Source organism: Vicugna pacos, chromosome 18 (assembly GCF_048564905.1).
Source record: "Vicugna pacos chromosome 18, VicPac4, whole genome shotgun sequence".
NCBI classification, from domain to species: Eukaryota; Metazoa; Chordata; class Mammalia; order Artiodactyla; family Camelidae; genus Vicugna; species Vicugna pacos.
This window is the reverse complement of record NC_133004.1, coordinates 24,208,443-24,221,424: the sequence shown is the minus strand read 5'-3', so window position 1 is coordinate 24,221,424 and position 12,982 is coordinate 24,208,443. Positions and strand designations below refer to the sequence as shown.

Below are 12,982 nucleotides of genomic sequence, written 5' to 3'. Positions count from 1 at the left end.
CTCCCCCAGCATGCAGGATGCGTGGGAGGGTGAATGAGTGATTCTGGACGTGAGCAGTGACAGGATTCCCAGTGTGACCTGGAGCGGGGTCTAGAGTGGAACTGAGTAGAAGAGGACGTCACTGGAGATGAGAACGTTGGGGACTGAAAAGCCCTGCTGGGGGACAGGCCCGGCTGTTAGTCAGGATGATGGCAGTGTTGGGCTTTGGTGGCTTAGCCGTGACCACAGACTGATGAATCAGGGCAAATGATGCTTGAGGGTGAGCAGTAAAGACGGGGAAAGATGGGAGAGGCTCCCGCATGCTACCCTGGCTGCCCTTTGCGGTCTTGGGGGGAGCTTCTGGGAAATGCCAAGGCCAGACTTCACCCCTGCCTCTGTGATTCTTAAAGGATTAGCCCAAGTGTGTGCTCCTGGGTGATTCCAGTGTGTAGGCTGGGTTGAGAATCAAGAGGTCTGTCTAAGTAGCATCAAGGAAGCAGGATTTTATTTGTTCTCCTTAATAATGGTCTGGGTGTCTAGGAAGATATCTGAGACTCCCGTGGACTTGTATCTGTTGACTGATTAAAGCCCATGTCTGCTGGGGAAATCTATCTGAATCTTCACAAATCCATCACCATGGTTAGTAGAGTGGGGGTCAAACCACCAGGCCCCTGCCTCAGCTCCAGGTGGGCATCGGCTCCAAAGACACATTGGTATTGGGATGGCTCCTCGAGTGCCGCCCACCTCTCTGTCTCCGAAGGTCCAGAGTTCCTGAGCTTGACCTGTGTTCCCGGCTCAAATGCCAGGTAAAGTAGAAGACAACCATGATAGGAAGCAGTGGTTTGCCTGCCCTAAGCGGTGTGTCCTGCAGCTCTGCCTGCCTTCACTCCAGTGACGCTCACTTCGCAGACTTGTCCCCCCACCACGCCCAAGGCCTGCAGGTCTCAGTCACCAGGTGACTGTTTCTTCACATGCTGTTTGGCCTCCAAGTGATAACCTGTGTCTCTTTCACATTTCTTCTCCAAATGCGCTTAATTGGTTAAACTCTTTATCTCCTTGAGCATCTGAAAGAATCGAGAAGTAAATGTATAGTCACACATGGAAATGCTCTTTTTTCAAGTACTAATGGGTTAGAAGAACACAACTTGCCCTGCAGTCAGTGTGGGCCCTCCGTCACCTCCCCTGTGTAGCCCCAGGACACACGGGGCAAGCTGAGTGCAGAGCAGCTCTGTGGAGGGTCGCCTGCAGTCTGACCACCATCCCCCTTCCCTCCTTCCTGGGAACAGCACCCTTAATTCACAGGCTTGGGCCAGTGGGCGTCAGTTGGCTGGGCTCACCTCCTCCTGGGGGAGTGGAAAGAATGCCCTGAGAGGGGTGTATTGATGGACATTTCTGGTTACGGACCAGCAGGGAGGGAGTGAATGATTTCTTTTGCGGTTGATCTGAAGTGCTGGTCTGGTGTCCCAAAGAAGCTGTAACAAACCTACTCACTTTACTTCAGTTTAAGAGAAAAATTTAGAGGTTTTCGTCTCCTGGTCTCATTTGCCAAAATGAAACCAGATGAGCTGGGCATGACTCAGGCTGTCTTCTGAGTTCAGAAAAGTTTAAACTCTTCCTTTCCCCAGGTTGCTGATATGGAATCTGGCAAACAGATTCAGCTGGTCAACCGCAAGTCTCTGCGCTCTCTCACTGCCCAGTTGCTGGTGTTGTTGATGTCCTGGGAGGGAACCACCCATCTTTCTGTCGATGAGCTCAAGAGACATTATGAAACCACCCACAGTACTCCTCTCAACCCCTGTGAATATGGATTCATGACCTTGACCGAACTTCTGAAGAGTCTGTCTTACGTAGTTGAGGTATGAATGCTAGTGGTCCCAGAACCACTGTAATGAAAGCTGTTGAACTGGGTGTTTCTAGATCACCTGATGGTCTGGATTGGACTGATCCGTCATTTTATAGATGAACAGACCAAGGCATAGGTGGGTGCAGGCACTTTGCCCAAACACGTGCCGCGCCAGGAGGAAAGCCCTGACCTCCGTTTTCTTTGGTCCTCCTGGTTCTCAGACTGGGGTGCTTGTTCCTGGATCAGGCTGGATTCTGCTGCTCTTAACCTCTGTCTGAATTAGATGGCGTGTGCAGTGGCTGCAAGTAACTTGTCAGTCAGATGCAGGTCAGAAAGGAAGGGCAACTGGTCACCCAGGTGGCCTTACAAGAATGGGATTTCAGGATTAGAAGAATCCTAAGAGAATACTGTGTGCAGTTCTGGGGCAACAGATACAAAAACCTAGAGGAAATATATAAGGTCCTAGGGGAAAAAAAATCAAATTGACTCCAGAATTTTTAAGAAGTTAAAAATTAGACCAATTAACATGAAAGAGACTAAAGATCATCGAAATTTTCCCACTAAAAAAGGCAACAAGACCAGATGGGCTAAAAATTGGGTTTTAACTCACCTAAAGAACAAATAACTCCAACTTCGTGAAACGATCCTAGGCCACTTTTTTGGAGGGTGAAGAAAAGATAGGAAATACACCACTTCTTTTATGAAGCCAAAGTAATTTTAATACCAGAAACCTAATACATCCCCCCAAAAGAAAGTGATTCTAAATAGAACGTTAACAGATTAAACCTAGCAGTGTAAGAAAACAGTGATACACCATTGTTATCATAGAACCATGTGATTGATAATTAAATAATTGAAAGATGCTGACAGAAGCGCTCTCCTTGGCCAAATGTTAGTCAGGCTCCCCTGAGCCACCTTCTGGACTGTATACCTTGTCCTCAGGCCCTGCCCTCAGCCCTGATGGGCCCACACAGCCCAGTTTTAGAGAGGCTCTCCTACCCTTGGTGTCTTACCCTGGCCTGCCTTCTGCAAGAATCCTGTTAGGTCAGCTTACAAGAATTCCTGCAACCACAGATTTCCCTCCCCACAACAGCCTGAGGCTATGAATCCGCACTTTCCCTGCATCTGGAATGGAGCCCAGTGCTGCCCTTGGGTCTCCTTTCCCCTGTTTCGATAGTCCTGAAGAAAGTCTGTTTTTACAACTTAGACTACTGCTGTCCAGCTCCAATTTTATTTCACAGTGTCAGATCCAACATTTTCTAAACTCTGTTAATTATCCATTGTATGAACACTAGTCCTAGGCATTGTTAATGGACGTTGTAGGACAAGAGGTTTTCCATGGCCAGCTGAGGCTAGGGAAGATCCCTTCTCTGCGAGGCTCCCAGTGCATGTTAAAGACTCAAAGGCTGATGGTAAAGACATTTGCTTACGTTACTTAAGGACAAAAAGAGGTTCCTGGGTTTTTTAATTGTTGTTTTGTTTTGTTTACTTTTTACTTTTGTGGTTTTCTGTAAAGAACATTGATGTCCTGTGTCACAGCGTTCCTTGGAATGCCACTTGGGAAGCTGAGGTTCAGTGGCCTCAGTCCCTGCTGTCTGATACAGCTCCGTCCACCCAGGGCTTCGCCCCCCCTCTTCACTGCCTTCTCTTGTTTGAGACCTCAGTTTCCCAGTCTCCTTCCTTTTTGACACTGTTTCTTCAGACCTCTGCCATCTTAGACCTACAGATAGAACTAGCGTTTGCTCAAGGCTCCAGCCTTCTCTTGGAGGAGATCATTGAATTAATCTCTCCTCCTTCCTGGCTTATTACCCATTTTCAAGTTGACTTGGCATCTTTTCACTTTCAGATAGAGACCCTCACTTTGCGGGGGTTGAGGGGGTGGGCAGGGCCAGTCACTCTAGAAGCTTCTAATGCAGCATTTTCTCCTGGACCAGGTGTTTACTAATGATAAGACAGAGGAGTGTGTGAAGCTCACAAGTCTGTATTTGTTTGCCAAGAATGTGCGGTCTTTACTTCATACTTACCACTACCAGCAGCTCTTCCTTCATGAATTTTCCATGGCATATACCAAGTATGTCGGAGAAGCACTGCAACCCAAGATGTATGGCTACAGTAGTGTGGAGGAGCTCCTGGGAGCCATCCCACAGGTGGGCGTTGTCTGCCTTTCATGGAGAGTGTCTTCCTGGAGAGCCACAGGCTCGCTCACCTGAGCAGAAGAGTGAACCAGCAGGCATTTTGAACAGATCCTTTCAAAACATACACACCATTGGTGTAAAATGCATGACTTCAGTGTTTCTCCTTCATTCTGCAAACTGTCATTAGATCCCTAGATGCCAGGTGACTGAGTCCCAGACCCCGCCCTCATAAGGGTGTCGGGTAACGGAGAGTCAGGACACCTGAGCAGGTGACAGGTCGGTGTGGTCAGTGCAGCCGTCGGTGAGTGCCCTGAGGAGGGCTGTGGGCAGCACCCACTGCTGGGTGCAGGGCGTCCCCAAGCAGGGTCCTCAGGGATGTGCTGAAGTTAATTAGCCACGTGATGGAGAAGGGTAAGGGCAGGCTGTGAGAGCGGACACAGAGCAGTGAGAAGTAGTGTGGAGTGGCGGGGGCTTTAAAACCCCAGCTGGACCTCACAGGGAAGTACGAGCTCGGTCATGGAGGACCTTGGACCCTGCGGGGTGAGGGGGCCCCCTCAGGTTGGTTCCGAAAGCGCCACCGTGGCTGCTGTCCATGGTAGAGTTGGGAGAACCAGGAGGGGACAGGGAGCCTGGCTTCTGCGGAGGCCCAGGTGAGAGTCATGACTGGCTTGCGCCTGAGAGAAAGTAGAGATGTAGGAAAGGACACAAGGGAAGGACAGCTTGGGAGCTGAAATGAGGGACTTGGTGACAGAGCACATGCAGGGCCCTAGGAGTTGGGGACATGCGCCTCTCGGTGGAGAAAGCGGGGGCGGCATTTCTAGATGGGGCCATCGTTTTAGGGTGAGGAGGGTGAGCTTGTTCTGAAGGGTGCACGAGATCCACTGATTCTCCGAAGGCGCATTTCCTGTCTGGGAAAAAGGTCTGAGCTCCCACGTGAGAACTAGCTTCATTCATGTACCAACAGTGGTGTTTGGGAGATGACGTTTTTAAGAGACGTAAAGAATATTTTTAAAGCTCAGTCTCATGACTTCTAAGATTACACAGCTTTTTATAAGGAGCATGTTTCTGCCAACTTCTGTTGCTTTAAAAGCTAAAGAAAGCGTAGAAGTAATTTTTTGTGGCATCAATTCAGTGTTTAGACCTTACTATGTCTAAGGCAGACACAGTAGGTCACACTCTTCCTGAATTTTAGGGCTTATTTTCTCTCCGTTCCCGCTGCTTAACCAGTGGTATGTCTTGTGTGCAGGTGGTCTGGATAAAAGGACATGGTCATAAGCGAATTGTAGTGTTGAAAAATGACATGAAAAGTAAGTAAGCCCCATCCCCTCCCCTCTTTCAGAAGGCTCGGTTCTCGCACCGCCGCCCCCCTGACGGGCGCTCTCGGTCCTGCAGGTCGCTTGAGTTCACTTGGTCTTTCCCCTGCCAGCGATGAGACCCAGCCCTCAGCTCCGGAGCGTATCCTGGAGGTGCCCGAATCGGGCACAGCCTCGGAACTCAAACCTGGAGCAGATGGCGATGGTAAGAGAGGAAGAACAAAGCAACTGGTGAACGTTTTGGAAAATGGCTTAGGGTGGGACTGAATAGGGGGGATTTTCATTAATATTCATTAATTTTCGTTAACTAAATGGAGATTTTCATACATTTTTCCAAAGCAGTCTAGTGTTTGGTTAATAACGGGAAAAACTGGCCTGCATTTGATAGCATTTTGTGCTTGACTGGTTAAGATTATCGAAGGATGCGTGTGGCCCCATAATGGCAATATGCCAGCCCAGGGCAGATGTTCAAGGGAAAACTATTCAGACACTTGTTAAAATAGTACTTCAGGAGGATTGCAGTGGGGTCGGCTCTACTGCCCTCAGGGAGAGAGATGGAGCTCAGCCCTGAGTGCAACAAGGACAAGCAGGAATTTACAGCAGGGAGCAGAGGGGAGGGGTCAGTGGATGGGAGACCACCAAGAGGAGGTGTCAAGGTGGGGGCACTCCTGCTGATCTAAGAGGATTCTTGCTAAAGGCAGGCCGAGGACGTAGAAGTGAGGGGTGGGGACGAGGAACTTGTTAGGTACCAAGGCTGGGAGATTTTTACTAAGCTGACTTCCCAAGTTCCTTCCCGGGATGAGCAAGGACAGACAAAGAAGGCCAGAGTCAAGGCCTGGTGGGGAAGAGGGCTCAGAGGAGCCTGACGATAAGTTAGGTCTTTGTCCCAGGACATCCATGGGACTAAGTCATGCATTCATATTTTTCCGAACACCACTGAGTCGCTCTGATCTTACGCTGAACCTTCTCTGTGCTAGATAGAAGCCTACTCGCTTGACTTCTATAGCAGTTTCAACTGTATTGAAAGACGTTTGAGTCCATTGCTGTATATGAGGATTTTGTCTTCCTAGGACTGTGCAAGCTGTTACACTGTTGCAGTGTTACTGTGCTCTGTGGCTACAGGACAGTCAGCTGTGTAGCAGTTTACATTTTACAAAGCACCTGAATGCAGCTGGTCCCCTTGCGCTGTCAGCACAGCCTGAGCAGGAGTCATCCCCCTCCTACAGGTCCGGGGGGTTACGGAGCTTCCCCAGCAGCACTGGGACAGGAGGTGACAGGACCGGGACCCAGGCCTGCCAGTTCTGAGCCTGTGATCATTCAGCTGCTTTCTGTTCCTTCTGAGGGTTTTAAAGTTTCCCCTCTTGGGAGTCTCCAGAGACTGCAGTTCCAGAGAACACAAGTTGGGAGGTCCTGGCTATGGCATTTCACTTACCAAAGGGTGACCCAGACCTTTGTGTTCATGACTTTTTCGATTAACCTGGAGTTCCTGAGTACTTCCTGACCCTTTCATCCACGAGGCTCAGAAGGAAGCCCGCAGGCACAGACGGGCTGGCTGCTGTCCTGAGCAGGCCCCCCCCCGCCTCTCTCTTGCAGGGCCCTGTCCAGCAGAACAGGAGCTTCTCCGCCTGACCAACGACTCCCCCGTGGACCTCCTGTGCGCGCCTGTCCCCTCGTGCCTGCCGTCCCCTCAGCTGAGACCGGATCCCGTCATCCTCCAGTCTGCTGATCTCATTCGGTTTGAGGAACACCCTCCGGAGCCTTCTGGTAGGACGCACTGTGTTGTGGTGGGGTTTTCTCTGTGGTTTAGTTAAGCAGTAAAGCCATATGCCAAGATGTTGAATGTTTGATGGAGGTGGTGGTGGGACCCTACCTTTTCAGGTACAAAAATACCTGTGCAAATTATTCAAGACCCTCTTTTCCCGTCAGGGTTCCTGCAGAATTGGGTTCACAGCCCGAGGTGGCTGGGGGAGCAGAAGCCAGGGGACGAACGGGGGGCGATGCTGCTGGGCTAGGAGGAGCCCGTGGAAGAGTATGGGGGGCTTCCTGTGCTGGGTTCCCCCACCTTTGTGGAGTGCAGCAGCTCTGGGGGCAACACCCATCACCAGACATACCTGTCACCCGCGGTCTGGCCCAGAGCTGATGACTCCCCAGGGTCCTGGGCTCTGTGAGGGTGAGTAGGGGAGGGCGGGGACGTCCGTGTCCGGCCCTCACCGCGTGTCCTGCTGGGCTCGGGCTGCCGGGCGCGCGCCGGGTCATCCTCACCACAACTCTGCACATTGTTAGGTGGCTGGGTTGCTAGCTCGTGCCACGGCTAGAGATGACACTGCCCCAGGCCTCCCGTCTCTGTCTTGTCACTGGCCTGAGAGGATGGCTCTGTCCAGGCCCTTCCCTTGTCGTCTTCCTCTGTCGTGGTGGGTTCTTGCCCGCACTGCTCACGCTGCCATCCAGGAGATCACAGACCACAGCCTTGGGCACTGTCATCCAGTGAAAGGACTGAGGCTGTTTATCTGGAAGATAAATCTAGATGGACGCTGATCTAGACTGAGGCTGTGGTGACAGCAGGGGTGTTTCCTCTAGAAGCACCGACTTGGTGGGAAACTGACGTTAGCTGTTTCGTGGCTGTACCCTTGGTGAGTGTAGCGCGCTGAGCTCACCGGACGCTGTGACGGGCTGAGCAGTAAGCCGAGTAGTGGTGGCAGTTCTGTCGCTGACCTCAGTGAGCCTCAGCCTGAGGGCCGAGGCTTGCGTCCCCGTGTCGATCTGGGCGTCTGTGTGCCTCCGGTGCGAGAGCCCCTGGCCCAGACAGCAGGAGCCCAAGGTGTAGTGGCACGTCTTTTCTAAGCAAGCAGCTCTGTGTATCCAGCAGGCTCAGCCAGAAAAAGAGCAGCCGGTGAGCCCTGCGGGGACAGCGGCTGTCGGGCTTCCTGGAATCCCCAGGGTAGTTCTGACTGCGCAGTTCTCTCCTCTCTGCCTGCCTGCGCTCCCCACCTGCCCCCGGCCCACTGTAGCTCCACGTGGAGTACAGCCCTCTGCCTGTGGACTAGGCCGGGGCCGCTGATACCAAGGCCCTTCCTGATCTGAAAGTCTTCAGGTCACACGTGGCTTGTGGGTCCTTAACTCCCTGACAGAATGAATGGACAGAATTCAAAGTGGAAAAAAATGTTTTTAAACCATTGTTCATTGATCTGTAGTCAAAAATGAAGGTCTCTGAAATTTTGTAATTCAAGGGAGAACTGAGCTGTAGTTTATAAATATCTGACTTTGGTGACCCATAATATTGGCCACAGAGCTGATAGGTAAATTATGCCATAGGCCTGACATTTGGGGGTTATTCTAAAAATATTTTTTGAGAAAATGAGAGGAACTGAAAACTAATACTTCTTGCAGGTCCTAGAACTGAACCTGTTTGCTTTCCTCTGTTTACAGAAATTACAATTTTAAACCAAGGAGAGAAAATTGAAATTCCAATAGCAGTGAAGAATGAGAGCCAGCCCCCAGATTCCAGCACGCCTGGCGTGTCAGCGGCTGTCCCGGTGCCTCCCTGCCCCTCGGAAACCCCAGAGTCGCTGCTCAGCAAGGACTCTGTGGAAAGCCCAGCCAAAAAGCAACCCAAAAATAGAGTAAAATTGGCAGCCAACTTTTCCTTTGCCCCTATAACTAAGCTTTGATTCTCGTTGTGAACATAAAATAAGGATGGAAAAACACTGTCTGATTCTGCACACAAAAGTGGGTTCAGAGAACACAGCCTTTTCTGTTTTAGTGAAAACCCCCCAGAAGCCACTTAACTTCATCTTAGACGTATTTCATAACGTTTTGTTTCTTTTCCATTGATCACAGTTTTGAGCTGAAGTTTTTCTTTCTTTTCCCCCCAGTTATTTGAAAAAAATGAAAAAAACAAAAAGTTTTTGATATTTGTTAAAGAACCCTTAATATATTTTAACAAATTTTTCTTAATTATTATGGAATGTGATGGTTTCTGTAAGAAGACAACAGTAAGGACTCGGCTAGAAGGAAGTGGTTTTACTTTCTTTAAGCCACATCAGTGGTGAGATCTTACACGCAGCATGGTTATAGTCCCTAAGCCTTTGCTTACTGATTTTTCAGACAGTATTAATCAAATGCATGATGTGTCTTTGAAGCAAAGCCTGTTCAGTGATCTCGCGTGATCACACCAGCTGAAGAATGGTAGGCGAGGAGGTAAGAATGTATTTTCAGGTTGGATATGAAGGTTCCTGGCTTCCGTGTGACTTGTAAGCGTGCCTTGTTTTTTATTTAACTATGTCTGTAGTTGGCAGATATGGCTTCATCACAAAATTTTAAAAAATGTTTCCACCTTGGGGTTCCATTCAGGAGCTTTCTAGAAAGTTGAGGATGTTTTAAGCTTCCCTTTTATGTTAAGTTCCAGTTTGATATGGATTAGGTTAAGGAAAAGGAGATGGTCTTGGTGTCATGAATCTAAGTCAGCATTTGAATTCCAACACACATCATTGTGTGTCGAGAGTCAATGTTGGGAAGAGAGCCTGATTTTCTAAAATATGCATCAGATGCATAAATTACAAATCAGAGCTGAGGAGGGAGGTGCTTTAACAGAAATGGTATCGATGCTCTTTCCACTAGGAAGAGACAGAAATTCTATCTATACATATGAAGGCCAAGGTTGATCAACTTAACCTTGTATTCATAATTTTAAAGCTGGTTTTGGTAGCTGGGAAGCTTTCTGTGTATGTATGTGTTTGTGTCTGTTAGCTCAGTGTCTTTTAAGAGTGTCTGCTTTTACTCTGTTAACTTCTCGCTGTTGGAAGCATGTTTGGGTTTTTTGTGGTGTCTGATGTTGGCATTTGGGAAAAGCCAGCCTTTGAGGGAGCACTGCCCTGTGGAATGACCTTCGCCTCGAGGTGGCCGAGGCATCCGGTGACGGGCAGCCTCTCACGCCTCCTGGAGAAACCTGACATTTACAATGGGTTGTATTTGTTGGGCAAAAAGGCGGATTCATTCATAGCGCAGAAAGAACCTGTTGGCATAGGTCTTCCACTAGTGAGATGGCTTCTTTGGGGAAAATGTTTATATTTTGTAATTCTAGAAAGCCAGAAAATGGGCTCTGATTTCATAGCCAGCATTTTGATAAAATGCCACAAAATAAGGGCTATTGAGAGATTTTTACAAGTTATTTTTTCTTTTTGTTCCCCAAATCTTTTAAATGAAGCCAGTGATTCCCAGTTCTCAGCATGTGGCCCCAACCAAGATGGAGTGGCCCTGGGAAAGCCTTCTAGACATCATGGCACTCTGAAACCTCCCGAAGGCATTTCCTCTACAGACATAGTGTGACAGGAAGTAAAATGCAGAGGTGCACTTTTTTTTAAGAAGCTTTTAAACAGTGTGATAAAATTGGTGTTGAGAACATCAGTGGCCTTATTCTGAGATTTCATAAGGCTGAGTTTGCACACGTGGACATAAGTTCTGCTCACAGGTAAAGAATTGTGGACTTTAAAAACCTAAGAGGCACTATTACAAGTCACTAGGAACAGTCTCAAAGAGCAGCTTCTTTGGGCAACAAAGAGACTGGAGTTGTGGGCTGTCGTGTGAGTGTGGTGGAACCACTCACTGGAGTCGCCAGTGGCCTGGGACGCACGTGTGACTCTAACAGTCGCTGTTTGAGGATGTGAGAATACGGTGAAGCTCGTGTTCCTTAATGTACTCCACAGTGGCCAGTCCAGTTGCGATCTATTTTTTTATCCAGAGGCTTAGTTAAATGATGTGATAAAATGATATATGAGAATTAAGACAATGAAATTCTTTATTTCTGGGTAGAAAGCAGTACTGGATTAAATTTATCTGTTAAAAAGAAAAAGAAAAATGTTATCACCCAAACCCCCTTTCCCATCTTGCACTTTGTTTTGGATTGGGCTTGGGGGTAGAGATGTTTTTCTTAACTGTCTACTTTGTTTGAACACTTTTTTTGTGATTCAAGTGCTGTTTTGTGTGTTGGGACCAAACAGTTGTCAATAAACTTTACAAGCAAGCATCTAATTTGAGTTTTCCAAGTGAGTGTTTTGTTTGTTGGAGGGGAGGGATTATAAACCACTCCAGTTCTGTCATCTTTTTCATTCTGGGTTCCCCCAACTTCTCACCCTTTCTGAGCACCTGTAAGGTGGAGAGCAAATTGGTCTGACATTTGAGAGCCCCTTTGAATTTGTCATCTGGCCCTGGAAGGTGACAATTATTGACCCTTCGTGGTCAGGACCCCCTGAGGTTTCCAGCCTTACTCCAGCATATAAATTGTGTGGGGAAAATACAATAATCAGAAATTCCCTCTGGTTATAAAACTTGGGATAATTCCTAGACACTCTTTCGCTGTGAAAGAAATCCATTTTGCAGGCTACCTTGGATTTGGTCACTGCCAGGCCATGCTTTTTGAATAAGCCTATTTGCAAAAGACTTCTTTCACAGATTCCAGTGTGCAGTCCTTTCCCCGAGACCACTGTTACTCCCCACCAGCCCTCCCCCCCCTTACAGTTTTGAATGAACCTAAAAGAGACTTGAGTGGGTAAATTGCTTCTTGATGAAGTGCCTTTTTTTTTTTTTAAGTTCAACATTAAAAGGCTTTTAAAATCCCCTGGCGATCCTTTCAAAAAATCTTTCACAGTGGCCAGTTTTTGCTGGAAAACTTGAGAAGCCACTGTGTCCCTTTAGAGCAGGGCAAGGAGGTTTGGAGGGTCTGGATGGGGATTGAGCGGGGCGCCACATTTATCTTTGTGCATTTCCTGTCTGGTCTGGAGACGGCAGCCTAGCAGACATGGTCAGAATGAGGGCAGACCTGTCCTAGGGGAGATGGATGTGGTCGAGGACCTGACTCCAGATGGACAGTTAAATTGTTCCCTTTACCATGAGGAGCCTTGTGCCTTGAGACTTACCATGTCTGGTTTCTAGCTGTTCTGTGTGGGCAGAGACTGAGTCATCAGAGATCCCTTCCCCTCCGCAGCCGTGACTTGCTCCAGCCCCTGTTTGCTCTGCAGATAGGGACAGGTCACATTGGCTCTGGGGCTTGGGAGGAGCAGGAACCCTCACTGTGCCCATAAACCAGCAGTCAGTGAGGTCTCCATCACCGCTTTACGTGACCTAGCACCTCCTGCGCTGCTTTACTTCAGGCTCAGTCAATCACTGGCCAATCTCCAGGTCACTGATGTGATTACAGCATCAGCCTTGTCTCATTCCTCTCGGGGGAGAGATGCAGCGAAGGCTGGCCCAATCTGCTTGTTCAGATGAACCCTTCCAAGGCTGAGTGGTGACTCTCTTTCCCAGAGGAGTTGTAGTCTCTTCCTGGGAGGTAGGCAGCCCCTGGGGACAGCTTAAGTGGGAATAGGAGGAAACCTGGTGGCCTTTGGGATGCAGTTGGCAAATTATAGAACTGGTGGGAAGGCAAGCCCCTCCTTTTTCAGGTGTGTGGGACAAGGAGATGAGAGCTGGAGAGCCAGAACTTTCCTCAGCAAGATGAAGAGAATTCACATATCCTGGGAAGGAAGGACTTGGAAATGGGGGATTTAGGGCACATAGGAGGAAAGGGGAGGAGACATCTGTAGTTCAAGCAAAGGACCCAGGTATTGGGCCCCTCACCCCACGTTGGTGAACCAGCTGGGGGCGCTGCAGTAGTTGGGGTGGCCCTTCCACCTCTGCCCGAAAGCCTTACCGTTGTGGGAGAACCCGGCTCCCACCTC

General features: G+C 48.9%; 1 protein-coding gene across 5 annotated transcripts in view; it reads left to right on the top strand.

Annotated features, from left to right (window-relative positions):
- The window catches only part of MARF1 (meiosis regulator and mRNA stability factor 1), a 39,152-nt gene extending 27,855 nt beyond the window's left edge, over nucleotides 1-11,297 (top strand). For 4 of the 5 annotated variants that reach the window (XM_072942666.1, XM_006212084.4, XM_015245948.3 and 1 more), the window contains 6 exons: nucleotides 1,605-1,835; nucleotides 3,757-3,969; nucleotides 5,204-5,264; nucleotides 5,350-5,475; nucleotides 6,864-7,034; nucleotides 8,697-11,297. In XM_072942666.1, the coding sequence (XP_072798767.1) occupies nucleotides 1,605-1,835; nucleotides 3,757-3,969; nucleotides 5,204-5,264; nucleotides 5,350-5,475; nucleotides 6,864-7,034; nucleotides 8,697-8,938 (1,044 nt within the window). In that variant the 3' untranslated portion in view covers nucleotides 8,939-11,297. The remainder of the gene's footprint in view (nucleotides 1-1,604; nucleotides 1,836-3,756; nucleotides 3,970-5,203; nucleotides 5,265-5,349; nucleotides 5,476-6,863; nucleotides 7,035-8,696) is intronic. The other variant, XM_072942667.1, reaches the window with a different exon arrangement.
- Nucleotides 11,298-12,982: the final 1,685 nt, after the last annotated feature.